We start from the raw sequence: 20,738 nt of genomic DNA on the forward strand, positions 1-20,738 counted from the left end.
TTTAGCCTATGTTAAAGTATGGGAGTTAGGATCATCTTAGCGCCACAATCGTTTTGTGGAACGAGACCCAGGATGCAGTTTTTTGTACATTGCAAACCTCTACACCCTGGCTGTGCTGGTAACGCTAACATATGTCTTACTTCAGAGCTCCAGATAAGCTTTTGGTGTTGTGGGTATTTTACCCATGCATTTTAAAATCATTGGGTATCAGTTATTCTTTCTGCGTATTCAAATTTCTGTTAACCACTAGTTTTTACACATGTGGGTATTTAAGTTAAATATTTAAAAACTCTATTCATCTAGTCCCTACAAACTGGTGTCGTGTGGGTTGGAGAGCTTTATAGGACTAAAAAATACCACGATACTTCCACAAGAAAGTGTGATGGCAAATGATCATGATGTAACTGTCATCGTGGAGTTTGGCAAGGTTGACGAATGCCCGTTTATAATTTCAAAATAAGTTGCTGATTTGCTAATCGTATACGCAGGGTTACTTCACAATATTTTGATGATACGCACAAGTTTGATTTTTGTAGCGTATCTGTAATGTTCGTTGCGTATTTGATACGCTTAGATTATATTTTACTGTGTATTTCTGCATTTCGGATGCGTATTTCACGCAGATACGCAGCTTATCTGGAGCTCTGTACTTTCATGTAAACCCATAACAAGCAGCCTCTGTACATTAGCAATTAGCAAAATATCACATCATATCTTGAATAAACTGTTTAAGCCACAAGATAAAGCTTCAACCTTCACTCAGGGTATCAACACGTTTTTCATGTGGCCTAGGGAACATTTGCTAGACTACTCCAAAGCATCATTTTTTCCACAAACCAGATGGATAGATTTGACTTAGAAATCACTACTGGTTGTCTTGATTTATGTTTGTCATGCGTGTACTTACAGAGAGTGAGTGAGTGAGTTGGGTGTGACGCCGCTTTCAACAGTATTCCAGTTATATCACAGCGTGTCAGCTTAATGTGGGAGGAAAGCCCGAAGTGATGCAGGTCTCAGACATTTACCACTTCGGTGAAACCCACGAGCACGGGTATGGTGCTGACAAACCTAGAAACATAATCGGGGCGAACCGGGATTCGAAGCCACAATCATAGGTTTCTGGCGTACCGAAGGGACGCAACTCTGCACAGCGAAGTGCGGTGCCTTAGACGACTGGGCCACCCGTAGCCCCCCCCAGTGTACTTACAGAAGGCTGAAAAAGGTGTTAAAGCTGTCCCAATTTCATTGCTGTCCCTTAAGGCATGCCAGAACAGTTTTGTTGTTGTCAAGCTTATGATACAAAGCCAAGACAGCATGCAATACATACTGCCACACGAATAATCTGGGCAGGACCACATACAAGCACCCCCAGGACAGATCCATTTTGGTGATATTTACATAATCTTTTAATTACTATCATTACATTTCTGATACAACAAACGGTGTACATTGGCCATGCAGTCTAGTGTTCCATAGCCTCGCCCTCATCATCAGTACTGTCTGGTTCAACGTCGTTGACGCCATTTTGAGCGTCATCATCATCTTCATCACCTTCACCTGTAGAAGGAAACAATATGGACTCAAAGACAAGCGTGTCTGCTGTTGTGTATGGATTTATACCCAATACAGTGTTGGTGCCATATTTATACCCAATACAGTGTTGGTGCCAGATTTATACCCAATATTGTCTTGGTGCCAGATTTATACCCAATACTGTCTTGGTGCCAGATTTATACCTCAAACGGTCTTGTTGCCAGATTTATACCCAATACTGTCTTGGTGCCAGATTCATACCTCAAACGGTCTTGTTGCCAGATTTATACCCAATACTGTCTTGGTGCCAGATTTATACCCTATACGGTCTTGGTGCCAGATTTATACCCAATATGGTCTTGGTGCCAGATTTATACCCTATACGGTCTTGGTGCCAGATTTATACCCAATATGGTCTTGGTGCCAGATTTATACCCAATATGGTCTTGGTGCCAGATTTATACCCAATATGGTCTTGGTGCCAGATTTATACCCAATACTGTCTTGGTGCCAGATTTATACCCAATATGGTCTTGGTGCCAGATTTATACCCTATACGGTCTTGGTGCCAGATTTATACCCAATATGGTCTTGGTGCCAGATTTATACCCAATATGGTCTTGGTGCCAGATTTATACCCTATACGGTCTTGGTGCCAGATTTATACCCAATATGGTCTTGGTGCCAGATTTATACCCAATACTGTCTTGGTGCCAGATTTATACCCTATACGGTCTTGGTGCCAGATTTATACCCAATATGGTCTTGGTGCCAGATTTATACCCAATACTGTCTTGGTGCCAGATTTATACCCTATACGGTCTTGGTGCCAGATTTATACCCAATATGGTCTTGGTGTCAAATACATACCCAATAAGGTCTTGGTGCCAGATTTAGACGATATACTGTCTTGTTGCTAGATTTATACGCAACACAGTTGTGGTGCTAGATTTATACCTAATACAGCCTTGGTTCCAGGATTTTACCAAATACGGTCTTGTTGCCAGACCGTTACCCAAGACGGTCTTCATGCCAGATTTATACCCAATATTGTCTTGGTGCCAGATTTATACCCAATACTGTCTTGGTGCCAGATTCATACCTCAAACGGTCTTAGTGCCAGATTTATACCATATACAGTCTTTGAACGTTTATACCACAAGGCTACCCCACCTCTCCAGTTTCTAGAAACCAAGCAATGTTAAGTGAGGCATCTGTTAGGCAGAGTGAGTGAGTATGGTTTTACGCCGCTTTTAGCAATATTCCAGCAATATCACAGCGGGGGACACCAAAAATGGGCTTCACGCATTGTACCCATGTTAGGAATTGAACCCGTGTCTTCGGCATGACGAGCGAACGCTTTAACCACTAGGCTACCCAACAGCCCCGTTAGGCAGAAGAAAATGGAGCCATCGGTTTGACAATTGCAGCTCACCTGGTCCAAGCTCCTCCAACAAATCTGTGATATGCTTCAACAGATCAGCATCCTCGTACTTCACCTTGGCATACACCTGTAACCAAGGAAACACAAGTGTGAATGAGTGTATGTCACCGTCACAATATTGAAGCCATATCACAGAAGCCCAATTGAATTTGGGTCAGACAAGTGAATTAAATCGAAGGCCACACCTCTGTAAAACATTAATTTACAACAATGGTTTTAGTTGATGACTTAATGATGTATTTAAAAAGTCATCTATAGTTTTGAATGAAAATTGGCAGTATGTGCGTACTGTTCGTATTGATTAGTACTTATTTATACTAAACTTCTTTATGATAAATCAAAGTCTTTACAAGCGTTCTTGTCAAATTTCAAGGACTCATGAGCTATTTTGTAGCTTATCAACATGTTCAAGCAGTGTCTGAAATAAAGAATTTGCCAGGCTGCCATCAGAACCCACAGACTTTAGAAGCTCAGGACCTCATTTAAAAAAAAGGCAGTTTATTGTGACAATTAAATTTTATAAGGACCCATACAAATTTGAAACTTCAGGCCTGACACAAGATCTACCTACCACAGGCGCTTATTTCGAACACTGTGTTCTCGACACTGTGTTCTCGAAGTTCGGTGCACTGAGATAGTACCTACTGTTCCCGATATGTTCGGTGTACCTTGTGTTCCCGACATGTTTGGTGTACCTTGTGTTCCCGACATGTTGGGTTTACCTAGTGTTCCCGACATGTTGGGTGTACCTAGTGTTCCCGACAGGTTGGGTGTACCTTGTGTTCCCGACAGGTTGGGTGTACCTTGTGTTCCCGACATGTTGGGTGTACCTAGTGTTCCCGAAATGTTTGGTGTACCTTGTGTTCCCGACATGTTTGGAGTACCTTCTGTTCCCGACATGTTTGGTGTACCTTGTGTTCCCGACATGTTCGGTGTACCTTCTGTTCCCGACATGTTTGGTGTACCTTGTGTTCCCGACATGTTGGGTGTACCTTGTGTTCCCGACATGTTGGGTGTACCTAGTGTTCCCGACATGTTCGGTGTACCTTCTGTTCCCGACATATTGGGTGTACCTAGTGTTCCCGACATGTATGGTGTACCTTGTGTTCCCGACATGTTTGGAGTACCTTCTGTTCCCGACATGTTTGGTGTACCTTGTGTTCCCGACATGTTGGGTGTACCTTGTGTTCCCGACATGTTTGGTGTACCTTGTGTTCCCGACATGTTGGGTGTACCTAGTGTTCCCGACATGTTCGGTGTACCTTCTGTTCCCGACATATTGGGTGTACCTAGTGTTCCCGACATGTATGGTGTACCTTGTGTTCCCGACATGTTTGGAGTACCTTCTGTTCCCGACATGTTTGGTGTACCTTGTGTTCCCGACATGTTGGGTGTACCTTGTGTTCCCGACATGTTTGGTGTACCTTGTGTTCCCGACATGTTGGGTGTACCTAGTGTTCCCGACAGGTTGGGTGTACCTAGTGTTCCGGACATGTTGGGTGTACCTTGTGTTCCCGACATGTTGGGTGTACCTTGTGTTCCCGAGATGTTGGGTGTACCTTGTGTTCCCGAGATGTTTGGTGTACTTTGTGTTCCCGAGATGTTGGGTGTACCTTGTGTTCCCGAGATGTTTGGTGTACCTTGTGTTCCCGACATGTTGGGTGTACCTTGTGTTCCCGACATGTTGGGTGTACCTTGTGTTCCCGAGATGTTGGGTGTACCTTGTGTTCCCGAGATGTTTGGTGTACCTTGTGTTCCCGACATGTTGGGTGTACCTTGTGTTCCCGACATGTTGGGTGTACCTTGTGTTCCCGAGATGTTGGGTGTACCTAGTGTTCCCGACATGTTGGATGTACCTAGTGTTCCCGACATGTTGGGTGTACCTTGTGTTCCCGAATTGTTGGGTGTACCTTGTGTTCCCAAGATGTTGGGTGTACCTTGTGTTCCCGACATGTTGGGTGTACCTTGTGTTCCCGAGATGTTGGGTGTACCTTGTGTTCCCGAGATGTTGGGTGTACCTTGTGTTCCCGAGATGTTGGGTGTACCTTGTGTTCCCGAGATGTTGGGTGTACCTTGTGTTCCCGAGATGTTGGGTGTACCTTGTGTTCCCGAGATGTTGGGTGTACCTTGTGTTCCCGAGATGTTTGGTGTACCTTGTGTTCCCGACATGTTGGGTGTATCTAGTGATCCCGAGATGTTGGGTGTACCTTGTGTTCCCGACATGTTGGGTGTACCTTGTGTTCCCGACATGTTGGGTGTACCTTGTGTTCCCGAGATGTTGGGTGTACCTAGTGTTCCCGACATGTTGGGTGTACCTAGTGTTCTCGACCTGTTGGGTGTACCTTGTGTTCCCGACATGTTTGGTGTACCTAGTGTTCCCGACATGTTGGGTGTACATAGTGTTCCCGACATGTTTGGTGTACCTTCTGTTCCCGACATGTTTGGTGTACCTAGTGTTCCCGACATGTTTGGTGTACCTTGTGTTCCCGACATGTTTGGTGTACCTGTGTTCCCGACATGTTGGGTGTACCTTGTGTTCCCGACATGTTGGGTGTACCTTCTGTTCCCGACATGTTTGGTGTACCTAGTGTTCCCGACATGTTGGGTGTACCTAGTGTTCCCGATATGTTCGGTGTACCTTGTGTTCCCGACATGTTGGGTGTACCTAGTGTTCCTGACATGTTGGGTGTACCTAGTGTTCCTGACATGTTGGGTGTACCTAGTGTTCCTGACATGTTGGGTGTACCTAGTGTTCCTGACATGTTGGGTGTACCTAGTGTTCCTGACATGTTGGGTGTACCTTGTGTTCCCGACATGTTGGGTGTACCTTCTGTTCCCGACATGTTTGGTGTACCTAGTGTTCCCGACATGTTGGGTGTACCTAGTGTTCCCGATATGTTCGGTGTACCTTGTGTTCCCGACATGTTGGGTGTACCTAGTGTTCCTGACATGTTGGGTGTACCTAGTGTTCCTGACATGTTGGGTGTACCTAGTGTTCCTGACATGTTGGGTGTACCTAGTGTTCCCGACAGGTTGGGTTTACCTAGTGTTCCCGACATGATGGGTGTACCTTGTGTTCCCGACATGTTGGGTGTACCTAGTGTTCCCGACATGTTGGGTGTACCTAGCGTTCTTAGTGTTCCCGACATGTTGGGTGTACCTTGTGTTCCCAACATGTTCAGCGAGATGGTACCTAGTGTTCCTGACATGTTCGGTGAGATGGTACCTAGTGTTCCCGACATGTTCGGTGAGATGGCACCTAGCGTTCCCGACATGTTGGGTGCCTTACCTTGTTGGCCTTGGTGAGATAGTACCTAGCATTCTCCCTGAAGTCCTGGCCCTGCAGGTAGTTGGCCCAGCCGAGCATGTACCACACTGGCGGCACCTCGTCATCCTCATCCAGCAGAGACTCCAACACCTCACACGCCAGCTAGAACAGCAAGTGAACAACAGCTTTAGTATTTGTTTGTTTCTTGTCTAATGCCGCACTCAGCAAGTTCCAGCCATATGACGCCAGTCTCTAAATAATCAAGTCTGGATGTGTATGTCGTGCTGACAGACCTAGAAACATAATCGGGGTGAACCGGGATACAAACCGATGATCAAAGGTAGGGCTGGGACGGGTAACTCGGGTACTCGGGTCGGGTGAGTACTGAGTAGGACCCGGGTACCCACAGGACCGTGGTAAGTCACGTGATACATTGTTTAACGACAAAAGGTATCTAAAACTCTATGTTTAAACAAGTCACTAATGTTCACAGTTCTTCCTGACTACCACGCCCATTCCTTCTGACTGTTATATGTTTGAATAAAAATATAACTTCAGTCAACGTTAGTGTATACACAAGGTCATTTCATACATATATCTAAACACATTTTACAAGAGCTATGGTCAAACTTTTCACAATCGGACAGTTTTCACCTACCTCTTGAGACCTACAGCAGGTACCAGGTAGGGTCGGGTAATAGGGGGATGGGTACCCGGTTAGTAAATTTGGACTCATCCCAGCCATAATCAAAGGATTCTGGCTTACCTAAGGGACACAACTCTGCACAGCGAATTATGGCACCTTAGACAACTAGGCCCCCCATGCCCCCAGTCTATGTTTGTTTGTTTGTTTGTTGTTAAATGCCGCACTCAGCAATATTCCAGCTATATTAAAGCAGTCTGTAAATAATCAAGTCTGGACCAGCCAATCCAGTGATTGACATTATGGACCAGCCAATCCAGTGATTGACATTATGAGCATCGAACTACAGGGTTGGGATACAATGACATGCATCAAGCAAGTCAACGAGCCTGAACACCTGATCCCGTTAGTTGCCTCTAACGACAAGCATAGTCACCATTAACGGCAAGCATGGGTTGCTGAAGACCAAGGTTGTAATATCAAACAACTGGCCATTCTGTCATGAGACCCACACCACACTCACTACTCCAAAGAAAGTTGCAGAAGGTTTGTGAAAATCCAGCTGTCTAATATGCCATGCTTTAGTTTGTCCACAGCATGATCGGTGGTTTTCAGTCCATTCGACATCAAGTCAATATTGACCCAATCATAGATTTTTTCAAGGGAATATAAATTTTTGGTGATGCAAACACCTTTCCCCTTATACTTGCTAGGCACAATGTTGAGATTATTTGTACTCGTTGTACTCGTAGTCAAAGGGAAACCACTCTCACTCTCCATATAAACTAACTGCCTTTGGCAAGAAAAGGTCACTGCGACAGTATGCATATACGCTGCTAGTGTTTTAACCGAAATAAAAAAAACCTGGGGTGTTGTTTCAAGCAAAATTTGGTATGGAATGAATATAAGCTATCATCTGTTATCGACTCATAATCGGTAAACACACAATTTTCAGCAGTGTTTGGTTGCATCTGTTGTTTGTGTAATGAAAGAAATGATACAGCAGACCCATACTGTTGAATTGTTTTCTTCAACATGCCATCTTTTGGCCCCATTGTACCTATTGTAAGCTCCTAATACAGGTCTGACCCTGTCTTAATTTTTGTCGTCAACTTCAGATAACTTAGTACTAAGACAGCTTCAAAATAGACTTATCTAAGATATTTTTCGCTACAACACCTTGAAATCAATCTTAGCGCTAAGACAGCTTGGAGAATAGACTTAGCTGTTTTTAGCTACGACACCTTGAAGTCAATCTTAGCGCTAAGACAGCTTTGTGAATAGACTGCCTGGACCATCCTTTTGTTTTGATCTTAATTGTTGATGTAGTGATGTCACTTCCAAAGTTATGGTAGCAAATGGCTCCATGGAGGAATACTATCATGTATAAAAGAAGGTGTACACATGAGTAACCTACCTCAAATTCCTCCACCTCAATTAGAATCTTCCCTGCAGCCATTCTGGCATCAAAGGTCAGCGAAACAGTCTGGAAATACAAGTTACCATGGCTACAGGCATGAGAATACTACAAAGCGGTAGGGGTATTTCAATGCAAGTAATTGTCCAATAATGCCACAGTCAACACTATTTCAGCAATATCAAGTCTGTACAAGGCAAAGCCGCAACTAAAAACATGAGCATCAAACTATACTACCTGAACACTAGGCCACACTATGCTCCATGATGCCATACAAGGCCACAAGGCCATACCAGACGGCCCTAGCCCACACCAGGCTACTTGAGGCTACACAAGGCCACACAAGACCACACTTTGCAAATCCAGGCCACACAAGACCACTCTAGGCCACACAAGACCAGTCTAGGCTGTACAAGACCACTCTAGGCCACACAAGACCACTCTAGGCCACACAAGGCCACACAAGACCACTCTAGGCCACACAAGACCACTCTAGGCCACACAAGGCCACACAAGACCACTCTAGGCCACACAAGACCACTCTAGGCCACACAAGACCACTTTAGGCCACACAAGGCCACTCTAGGCCACACAAGGCCAAACAAGACCATTCTTGGCCACACAAGACCACTCTAGGCCGAACAAGACCACTCTAGGCCACACAAGGCCGCTCTAGGCCACACAAGGCCACACCAGGCCACACAAGACCACTCTAGGCCACACCAGGCCCCTCTAGGCCGCACAAGGCCACTCAAGGCCGCACAAGACCATTCTAGGGCACACAAGACCACTCTAGGCCGCACAAGACCACTCTAGGCCACACAAGGCCGCTCTAGGGCACACAAGGCCACTCTAGGCCACACAATGCCACCCTAGGCCACACAAGACCACTCTAGGCCACACAAGATTACTCTAGGATGCACAAGACCTCTCTAGGCCACACAAGGCCGCTCTAGGCCACACCATGCCACTCTAGACCACACTAGACCACACTAGGCCACATTTGGCCACATTTGGCCACACCAGGCCACACAAGGGCACACAGTCAACTACCCTTCCAAGTCTAAATCCATTTTTGTAAGATAATGAAACTTGTTTTAAAAATCAATCACTTTAAAAACAATTTATCCTTCACTTAACATAATCCTAAAAAATGAGATTGTGCAGTTTTTTCATCACAGTAATTTCATTAATTGTCCTTACCTCAACTGGGTCAAATTCTTCATCAGGGACATCACCTTTATCCAGCGCTTGCACCTTTGGTAACCATAGCGACACACTCTTCTTAATATCTTCTCTCGCTTCCTACTCGCAAGAAAATAAGTTTTAAAATGTTAATACCAGCTGTGAGAAAGGATTACTTTCAATGATGTTTGACCTCTTTACATGAAATTAATATTTGTTTATTGAACATATTCAACTTTGGTCATTTCAGTCACATACCAATTTAACAACAATATTGACAAAACTGAGCAAATTCATCTCAAAACTTAATTCTGATATATGTTCTGAAAAGGTGAAGTGAAATTGGGTTTAACGTTGCGTCCAAGTGTGTGTGTGGGGGGTGTGTGTGTGTGGGGTGTGTGTGTGGTGTGTGTGTGTGTGTGTGTGTGTGTGTGTGTGTGTGTGTGTGTGTGTGTGTGTGTGTGTGTGTGTGTGTGTGTGTGTGTGTGTGTGTGTGTGTGTGACGCAGCTGTTTTCTTATAATAGAAGAGACAAGAGTTTTGCTTATTTGTTGTTAAACGCAGCACTCAGCAATATTCCAGCTATATGACGGCGGTCTGTAAATAATCAAATCTGGACCAGACAATCCAGTGACTGACATCATGAGCATCAATCCTCGCAATTGGGATACGATGACATGCATCAACCAAGTCAGCCAGTCTCACCACCCGATCTCCACTTACGATAAGCATGGGTCACTGAACACCAATTCTACCCCGGAATCTTCACGGGACAGAAGAGAAGAGAATGCTTAATATGGCACAACTGTATTGTTATTTGTTAGTATTCAAAATATCTATCACAAAGAAGTTTTCATGAACAAAAGTGTGGTGAGGTGAGGTGAGGTAAGATGAAATGGAGCATAACGTCGAGTCCCAGATTATTGCGTGGGTGCACGTTTGTGTGTGTGGCTGCTCGTACCAGTCCGGACTAATGCCGATTTTATAGAGTTAGCCCAATGAGATATCATGCCGCAGTTTAACATAAATACCCCACTAAGACACAGTATACTGACTCTGTGAGTCCTTAATACCAAGCGCCAGGCAGGGTAACAACAACTACCATCTTTTAACATCTTTTGGTATGACATGGCCATGGATCAAACCCCTGATTGGGGTGTCCAGGCGGACACTCTACCACTAGACTATGGAGCAAGAGTAATGAATAGCATAACACTAAACTGACTTGTTTCTTGTCTTTAGACAGCATGAAGCTGGCTCTCAGTTGATAGGCTTCGGGGTTTTCTCCGTCTGTCTCAATCGCCTTCTCCACATTCTCTTTACATTTGTTTTCTGCATCTTCGTCAAAACTGAAATTACGACAGCGCTTAAATCTAAACCGTGTGGATAAATGAAAATAATCAATCTTGAACTAAGATGAGGGGGGTAGGGTGGGTGGGTGAATGAATGAGTGGGTGGGTGGGTGGGTGAGTGAGTGAGTGAGTGAGTGAGTTGGTGAGTGGGTTGGTGAGTGAGTGAGTGAGTGAGTGAGTGAGTGAGTGAGTGAGTGAGTGGGTGAGTGGGTGTTGGTGGTTGTTGGGTTGGATGGACAGTTGGTTTGTTGGTTGGTTGGCTTGTTGGTTGGTTGTTGGCAGAGGACACCAGAAAAATTGGGGAATCGAACATGGGCCTTTGAAGGTCTCCGCTTGAAGAAGTGATATCAATTAAGGAGTAATGCAGGATAAGTAAAAAGTCCGTTACTTTGCAGGACCCTCATATTTCCTATAAGGACCCTTGAAATTAATTACTGTAAATCTTGAAACTGATGTGAGCTTGAATAAAATGCAAAAAACGTGAGTGATTAAACATCACATTTATATCTCAAAATGACGCAAAAAGACGGCTCACTTCACATTTTGGATAGCTGAAATACCATCTGGGTAAAAAATAAACAATTATATATATTGCACATCACTGTTTCTTGAGCAGCCCTTGTAACAAGTCTCTAAAAATGTCATTCAAACACTAGAAATTCATACTGAGTCGCATTTTTGGCTGGGGGCCGCAGTCGCATTCATCTGGAGACGCATTAATTTCAAGACATACAGTATTAGGGGTCCCGTTTCTTCCAAGAACAAATGTCAAGCAGAGGAATTTGAAGGAGAAAATTTTGTTTTGGGGCAAGTACACACCACGAGTCTGTCATGTATATCTCTGCGATGGAGCAGAAGGCGTTGGAGATGTCTCTGTCTGTGATGGTGGTGTCTTCCGCTCCTCGGCATGCTGCTGCAACCTGACGACATCCCAAACACAGTTGTAACAAATGTTTGCAATCTTTGGCCAGTCTTGTCAAATTGAGTTTGGTAAGTAATGTCGAGGGAAATAGTTATATTATATTATCAGAAGGGACGTACTTCATCACTAAACATGAATAAATTTATAGTTTCACTGTCCCAGAAAGCTGTGACACATATTGGACTCTGCAAAATGTCTGTTTGTTTTGAAGTGTGATGGAGAAATGTGGTGTGCGCAAGACCAGCGTTAGAAATAGGTACTAGTCCTGTAGTCCTTGCCAAACTGCCCAATAGTTAAGCTATCATAAGGACTAGTAGAAATTTGCCATTTTTAAGGGTTTTGCTATATGTTACCATTATGACGACTAGTGGACTAAAAATGTTAGCTTCTACTGCTGAAGGCCAATTATTGACAATGGTGGTCTCACCTCCTTGGCCTCCCTCTCTCCCTTCTCCTTGACCATCAGCTCAATGCCTTTCTGGAAGCACTGCACCGCGGTGGCGCCCTCCATCAGTTGGCCCAGGTACATGTACTTGGCGTGACCCTCCTCCGGACTCACCTCCACCGCCCGCCCAAAACACTGGAAGAAGTAAGGGTGTGAACATCTTACCATTGATGAGTGAGTGAGTGAGTTGGGTTTAATGCCGCTTTTTACATTATTCCAGTTTTATCACGGCATTCAGCTTAATGTGGGAGGAAAGCCCAAAGTGATGCTGGTCTCAGACGTTTACCACTTCGGTGAAACCCACGAGCACGGCTATGGTGCTGAAAAACCTTGAAACATAATCGGGGCGAAGCGGGATTCGAACCCACAATCATAGGTTTCTGGTGTGCCCAAAGGACGCAAATCTGCACAGCGAATCGCTGCGCCTTAGACGACTGGGCCACCCGTGCCCCCCTTACCATTGGTACTTGCAGCAGAGTTCCAGATAACTTTTTGAGCAATTGAGTTTTTACTCAACATGCTCAAAGGTAAAAACATTTTCAGATTTAAAAAAAAATAAAATAATCTTTTAACTATAGGCTTGATTCGAAAAGTAAATTAGCTCGTAATTGTGTTTCTGAAAATTAGCTCCATTGTACGCATGCTGAAAAAGCTTCATTGGATATTTACGCATGCTGTTTTTATACATTTGAGTTTTTCATTTGATGGATGCGTTTCTGTATGCAAGTTAATTGAAAGTATTTGGGTTTTGAATATTTTGGGGGGTATTTAACGCAAATACGCAGCTTATCTGTAGCTCAGTTGCAGTGCCTCATCCATCATTTAACGTAACAGACAAACAAGATTTTTTGTTTTGTTTCATTTGTTGTTTTACATCGCACTCAGCAATATTCCGGTTATATGACGGTGATCTGTATATAATCGATTGGGATACGATGACATGCATCAACCAAGTCAGTGAGTCTGACCATCCGATCCCGTTGGTTGCCTCTTATGACAAGCATAGTCGCTCTTACAACAAGCATGGCTTGCTGAAGACCTACTCTATCCCAGATCTTCATGGGTCAGACAAATGAGAAGCTGATGACCCAGGAACTCGGCATGACCCTCCCCTGGACTCCACCAGACTAAACACTGGCACCTGGCCTTGTTAGTAAACTGAGAAGTGATGACACGACCTGCATTTTAATTGGTTGGTTGGTTTGTTTGTTGTTTAACGCTGCGCTCAGCAATATTCCAGCTATATGACGGCGGTCTGTAAATAATCGAGTCTGGACCAGACAATCCAGTGATTGATATCATGAGCATCGAACCACGCAATTAGGATCGATGACATGCATCAACCAAGTCAGCGAGCCTGACCACCCAATCCCATTATTTGCCTTTTACGACAAGCATAGTCGCCTTTTACGGCAAGCATGGGTTGCTGAAGATCTATTCTACCCCGGAATCTTCACGGGTCTCTTGATGTGGGAGGAGGGCATGAAGTGAGGCACATCTTTCTTCAGACCTTTAACGTTTTGGTGAAACACATGAGCACGGGTATGGTGCTGACAAACCTTGGAACAAAAACCGGGCGAATCTTGGATTCAAATTGTCGATCATGTTTCTGGCACACCTAAGGGGATGCTCCTAGTAGTCCCCCCAACTATGTACCTACCTGCTTGGCGCCATCAGTGTTGCCGACCTCCAGTAGCAGCGTCCCTACAGTCTCTAGGGCTCGGATGTGATCGGGCTCCAGCTCCAATGCTCGCTGGCAGAACTTCTGGGCCACTTCAAACTCAAACCTGTCAATGCAGTCTTCTGCCTGTGAATAGACATTCAGTACCATGTTCATGTTGGTGGAGTGAGTGAGTGAGTCAGTTGGGTTTAACATGTTTAATGCTGCTTCTAACAGTATTCCAGTTATATCACAGCGTGTCAGATTAATGTGGGAGGAATCCCGAAGTGATGCTGGTCACAGACGTTTACAACATCGGTGAAACCCACGAGCACGGGTATGGTGCTGACAAACCGAGAAACATAATCGGGGCGAACCGGGATTCGAACCCACAATCATAGGTTTCTGGCGTGCCCAAGGGACGCAATTCTGCACAGCGAATCGCGGCGCCCTTAGACGACTGGGCCACCCGTTCCCCCTCATATTGTTGGACCCCCTTCACTATGAAAGTAGGGTCTTGTATCACCTTCGTCAATAGACACCAGGACTTAACACATTGTACACATTGAATCTGTCTGCTCACAAATACAAACTCTCCAAAATCTGTAACACGGAGAACAAAATCATTGGTATCTCTCTCCAGGACATTGGAGTGAATGGTGAGTGAGTATGGTTTTACACCGCTTTTAGCAATATTGCAGTAATATCACGGCGGGGGACACCAGAAATGGGCTTCACACATTGTACCCATGTAGGGATTCAAACTCGGGTCTTCGGCGTGACGAGCGAACGCTTTAACCACTAGGCTACCCGACCCCCCCCCCCCAGGACATTGGAAGTATTTATGAGCAGCAATTAGTTAATAAAGCATCGATGTTTTAGGGACACCAGAAATGGGCTTCACACATCGTAAACATCTCGGGAATCGAACCCTGTTCTTAGGCGTGACGAGTGAACACTTTAACCACTAGGATACCCGACCGAAGGGGGAATACAACATGGTGTAGGCCCATCTTTGAGCACCAGTAAATACACTTTTTTGGCTGGTTAAGTAAAAAGGTCAAGTTACCCATCTCCATGATCATATAGTCCAAAGCCCACCACCTAATTAGCAAAAAACACTTCCTGATCAGTAAATGTGACTGGACCAGTTAAGGCACCAACCAAACGGACCTGTAACACTTCTGTTCACTGTTTGCTTAACCAGGGATTTATCAGTGGTAGAAACTAACAGTTCTCGTCCACTAGTCCTTATAATGACAACATAAAGCAAAACCCTTAAAAAGGGCAAATTTCTACTAGTCCTTATGATACAGGACTACAGGACTAGTGCCAATTTCTAACGCTGATTTATCTAGACCTGCTCAGGGGTTGACATCTGGCCCCAATTCTGAAGTAATTGTCAGTAAAAATGAGTAATTTTGTTCAAAATTTCACAAATGGGACTTTTTAAAAGTCCTTAATTTTTTAAAATGCAGGTGTATTTGAATATTTCATTCACAAATGTAAAAGTGAACATTAACATGATTAAAGCCTCTTCTTGTCTATTGGTCCTGTTGTCATTGAAATGCCTCGAAAGTCACCCTGAAAAAACATTTATGATTATGACAATGTAACTTGGCAACTTTTTTATTCCAATTTGGGATTTTTCCTATATACTGTCTGCCATGGGGATTTAGTTAGGAATCCTAGATAATTCCCTCTTATACATCAAAGCACAGGAGTCCGTATCTAAAAATAGACGCCCTCATGCATATTCATGACCATCTCCACACGTGAGCCCAGTCATGAATATGCATGAGGGCGTCTATTTTTTAGATACGGACTCCTATGATCAAAGCTACAGTTCACCTTGTCCAGAAGCTGGTCTACAGAGTAGTTCTGTTTTCCCTTCAGGCTTGATTTGGCTTCTTCCTGTTTGGCTTCCCGAGCTGCCTCCCTCAGGGCCTTCTTCCGCTCCACTGAAACACAATGCACCACGCTTGTACACACACTTTCAGAGGGTCTTGGTTTGGTTTGTTGTTTAACGCTGCACTCAGCAATATTCCAGCTATATGACGGCGGTCTGTAAATAATCGAGTCTGGACCAGACAATCCAGTGATTGATATCATGAGCATCGATCCACGCAATTGGGATCGATGACATGCATCAACTGAGTCAGCGAGCCTGACCACCCAAACCCGTTAGTCGCCTTTTACGACACGCATAGTCACCTTTTACGGCAAGCATGGGTTGCTGAAGACCCATTCTACCCCAGAATCTTCACGGGTCTACACTTTCAGAGGGATTCCTACTGGTTATATTGGGGAAAGATTTGCAGAAATTGTAACTCACTATTGCAGACAACTTGCCGAATTTGTCTGGGCCTGTTACAAACTAATCAAAATCAGATCTTAGTTCTCGCTATCGCTTAACAAAGATCTGAGGACATCCCATTACAGGTCACATCAGAACGACCTTTCATCCGACCAATCAAAGCATGGCTGATCAGATTGTGAAAGTGATAGTTGGAATGTGTTTTCTAATCATGCAACCTCGAAAACGTTAACATGGGCTATTCTGAACGACAGTTACGGCCAGTACGACTGATTCCGTCAAAATTATCGTTTGTCTCTCACTTCCGTGGGATAAATATTTGAAAGGAGGAGGCATTACACAGTACGTGGGAAGCACTGCCACACAATCTCAACCATATATTAGACATTCTGGAATATTCGTTTGTTCAGTTTTCAAAATTTTAATCGAGAACTGTGTCAACATATGTTCTAAGCGTAGTCTAAAATGGAAGTCGCCAGGTTGAAACAAGTGCCGTAAAGCTCAAGAAAGCTGCTTTCTAATTGGCTGATGTCAACTTCTTGTTAGTCATTTCAGTGGTCGGTCAAAGTTCGCGAAAGGTCATTTTGACGTGACCCGTAATGGGATCTCCTCAGATCTTTATTTAGCGGCAGCGAGAACCTAGATCTGATTTTCATGAGATGGGGCATGTTACAGAATAATTGTTTGATAGGCATTACTTAGAAGTTGATGGATGACAAAGAAGACACAATTTATGGATAACAACTTCTTTAGTTTAATACTGTAAAGGCAATGTTTCAGTATAGATCCTTATACTGTTGTCAAGCAAGACTGAATGAGGAACATTGTACAGAATATATATAGTAGGTGGAGGATTCACTGTAGAGGATTAACAATAACAACAATTGCATACATGAGTAGGATAACATGAGTAAGTAATGACAACAGAAGGATACTGTCACAACATGATGGACAGAGAACACATAGGTGGAAGCCAGTGGGACACGAAGCCAATTTAACAGAATTAATTGCATAGGTGTAGTGGTTAATGCTTAATGAGTTCATAGTAGGCGGATGGGATGAAAAAGCCTTGATCTCTGTTGATTGATGGCGAGTGGCGGCGAATGTGGACTGCTTCTGTTAGTTTCCTTTAACATGTTTAAGTGAAATCTTGACAACGGTATAAGGATCTATACCGAAACATCGCCTTTACAGTATCAAAAGAAGTGGCTATCCATAAATTGCGTCTACTTTGTCTGTTACAGATACCCTAAATGTTACAGGTGAGCATGGTGAGGCGAAATGGGGTTTAACGTCGCGTCCAAGATTATTGCACTTATAGAGCGACATGCGTGTACGTGTGTGTGTTTGTGTGGCTGCTTGTACTAGTCCGGACTGATGCCGATTTAGTGCTAGCTCACTGAGATACCATGCCGCAGTTTAACATGAATACCCCACTCAGACACAGTATACTGACTCCGAGCCGACCAGTCCTTGTTTTAGCCCCTTAATCCCGAGCGCCAGACAGGGTAACAACAAGTACCATCTTTAAACGTCTTTTGGTATGACGCGGCCGGGGATCGAACCCGCTCTCCGGGTAGACGCTCTACCACTAGACCACGGAGGCGGTCATATAAATGTTATAGAGATTGGTTGAGCCTATAGGACAAAGCTGGTGTATGCACAATCTCATTAAAATCAGATCTTCCATACCATCCAATACCGCTCTACATGAACATGATGAAACCTCAATTGAAGGCAAACCCAAGCGAAGCTTCATTTTTTAACCACCTTGATTCGGGAAGCAAGCGAAAGAAAACCTTCACAGAACGCAAATATACCCTCAATAGTAGCGGTTGTAGATCCTGTAGATGCCATGGTGATCAAAATCAATAGGATGTATAATTTTCTTATTGTTTTTACAAAATTTGTTAATATTTGGACTGATGATATATTTGTTCACAAATAACAACTGCGAAAAATTATGTGCAAACAATTCACTGTTATCTAAGTCATATACTTGTTCACAATATTTTTATATAGTCTGTAAATAAACTGCATGTTATGTCAATAAAAATACGTAACATGAAAAAAGGACTCTAGTATTCTTTCATGTTTGAAGAACCTATCACTTCACTGTGGAATTATTTTTTAAGATCAAAATAGATCCAAATTAAAATGAGGAGAGGAGACTGCTTATTTTATCGTGTATATTTTATAGTCAAAATGTGTAACATTTTCACTTAGGCAATTTATAAAATGTCTGAATATTTCAGTAATTTACAAATTGACTGAACATGCTGAAACATCTGTCTATTTATTTAACAGATTGACTACCAATTATTAAGAGGTTCAAAAGGGCTTAAAACATCACAATAGGCTAATTATGCTACGATATAGAAATGTACTTTGAAGTTCGTTTTCTTTTAATCAGAGCTCCAGATAAGCTTTTGGTCTTATGGGTATTTTACCCATGCATTTTAAAATCATTGGGTATCAGTAATTCTATCTGGGTATTCAAATTTCTGTTACCCACTAGTTTTTACACATGTGGGTATTTAAGTTAAATATTTAAAAACACTTAGTCTCGTCCTTGCAAACTGTTGTCGAGTGGATTTGAGAGCTTTATAGGACTCAAAAATACCGCGATACTTCCACAAGAAAGGAAGGCAAATGATCATGATGTAACTGTCATCGTGGAGTTTGGCAAGAATGTCCGTATATAATTTCAAAATAAGTTTCATTTGCTAATCGAATACGCAGGGTTACTTCACAACATTTTGATGATATGCACTAGTTTTATTTTTGTAGCGTATCTGTAATGTTCGTTGCGTATTTGATACACTTGAATTTTATTTCACTGCATATTTCTGCATTTCTGATGCGTATTTTACGCAGATACGCAGCTTATCTGGAGCTCTGTTTTAATCCTATCATTTTCTCTGGGGGATGAAATTAAAAGCATGAAAATGTTTGGAATTTGTTATCATAACAACATAAATGGTCAGATTTTTCAGTCAATTTGTAAAATAACTAAATATTTAGGCGTTTGATAAATTGCCTAAGTGAAAATGTTACACATTTTGACTTTAAAATATACACACGATAAAATAAGCAATGCTCAGGTGAAATATTTACTTTGCGTTTCAAGTCAAAATAGTTTATACAAAAAATCACACAATTCCAAGCAAGTGACTTATCAAAACTTTGTCACCATTACCATGATTACCGATGCAAAGATAACTATATTTCCTTATTATTTTCAAGACTAAACTGTATTTCAGTTTGTTGATTCATGTAACCATACACCCTTACACTATCAATAAAAGTGACAAATGTGCTTACGAATGGCGCAGCACAGGTCGCAAACTAGTCTAGATTTCTGCAATATCCTCCGGGTACTCACGGGGGAAAAACAATAACAAAGGCAACAACCAGTCCTAGGGAATATTGCTGAAGATCGGTGCCCCTTTAACATGTTTAAGATCATCTACTCTCACCAAAGTTGAATAGTGCTGGTTATTCAGTCAAGCCCTAATAATTGACAATCTGTCTGGGACTATATAAGGGACTCACTGTCCTATCTGTGCTACTGCAGTGATGCACCATAAAAATGTTAAAAATGAGATAATTAATGGCCCTAGTTTATGAAATGGGAGTAGTGCACTTTTAATACTGGGTGCACTTTTCAAAATTTCAACCAGCGCAACATTGAGGATCAAACACAGGTTGCCAGCTTGAACTTAAGATAGTCTAAAGAGCTAATCTAATTAACAAACACCCTACCAAAAGATTTGCGCTCATTGACCACGTCATCAATACCTGATTGTTTATATGCATGTGCATTAGCGATTTTCTGTGAAATTCGAAACTTGAAAAGTTTGTACAGAGTTACCTCAAATTACATTGGATTAATTTGTTTAAAGAGACAGCTAGCCCATACCCTAACCCACAACTAACGCTAAGGATTGTAAAGGGGTGTTGGATCATTAAGACGTGTAAGTTTCCCTAAGATGGCTGGTTGGTTGGTTTGTTGTTAAACGCCACACTCAGCAATATTCCAGCTATATGACGGCGGTCTGTAAATAATCGAGTCTGGACCAGACAATCCAGTGATTGACATCATGAGCATCGATCCACTCAATTGGGATCGATGACAAGCATCAACCAAGTCAGGGAGCCTGACCACCCGATCCCGTTAGTCGCCTTTTACGACAAGCATAGTCGCCTTTTACGGCAAGCAAGGGTTGTTGAAGACCTATTCTACCACGGATCTTCACGGGTCTCCCGAAGACGGAAAAAGGGGTGTTGGATCGTGAAGCGAGAGGGTATTGCAATTTGATCTGTAATGTCTCCAAACAGAAAGAGCTGTCACTGTGAAAAACATGATCGACACATAGCAGTGAGAGAACTACATAAGCAAAATGTGTATACCAAGGGATGAACCTGGCTTTTTCTTGAATTTATTCTTTGGCATCTTTAAAATCCAGCTAGCATCCGCTGTCCAAATCCGAACACATGGACGTGACACATAGATGTTTTCCCTCAACTACTTACAAGTACATTTTCTTCCC

The 20,738-nt window shown here is 43.1% G+C and overlaps 1 protein-coding gene across 2 annotated transcripts; it reads right to left on the minus strand.

The window, feature by feature from the left end:
- Window positions 1–1,065: 1,065 nt before the first annotated feature.
- LOC124140448 (probable assembly chaperone of rpl4) lies at window positions 1,066–20,728 on the minus strand. 2 transcript variants are annotated; one of them, XM_046508004.2, is made up of 11 exons: window positions 20,599–20,728; window positions 15,720–15,829; window positions 13,869–14,015; window positions 12,191–12,343; window positions 11,661–11,761; window positions 10,715–10,838; window positions 9,509–9,610; window positions 8,306–8,374; window positions 6,267–6,407; window positions 2,969–3,044; window positions 1,066–1,557 (listed from the first exon to the last, which is right to left on the minus strand). In XM_046508004.2, exons 1-11 carry the CDS (start codon window positions 20,639–20,641, stop codon window positions 1,463–1,465), a joined length of 1,161 nt encoding a protein of 386 aa, XP_046363960.2. In that variant the 5' UTR covers window positions 20,642–20,728; the 3' UTR covers window positions 1,066–1,462. The 2 variants fall into 2 exon arrangements, with proteins under 2 accessions (XP_046363960.2, XP_046363961.2); XM_046508005.2 differs by having other exon boundaries at window positions 20,611–20,717.
- Window positions 20,729–20,738: the final 10 nt, after the last annotated feature.

The sequence above is a fragment of the Haliotis rufescens genome, unplaced genomic scaffold (assembly GCF_023055435.1).
Source record: "Haliotis rufescens isolate VD_foot unplaced genomic scaffold, xgHalRufe1.0.p SCAF_37, whole genome shotgun sequence".
Taxonomy (NCBI): Eukaryota; Metazoa; Mollusca; class Gastropoda; order Lepetellida; family Haliotidae; genus Haliotis; species Haliotis rufescens.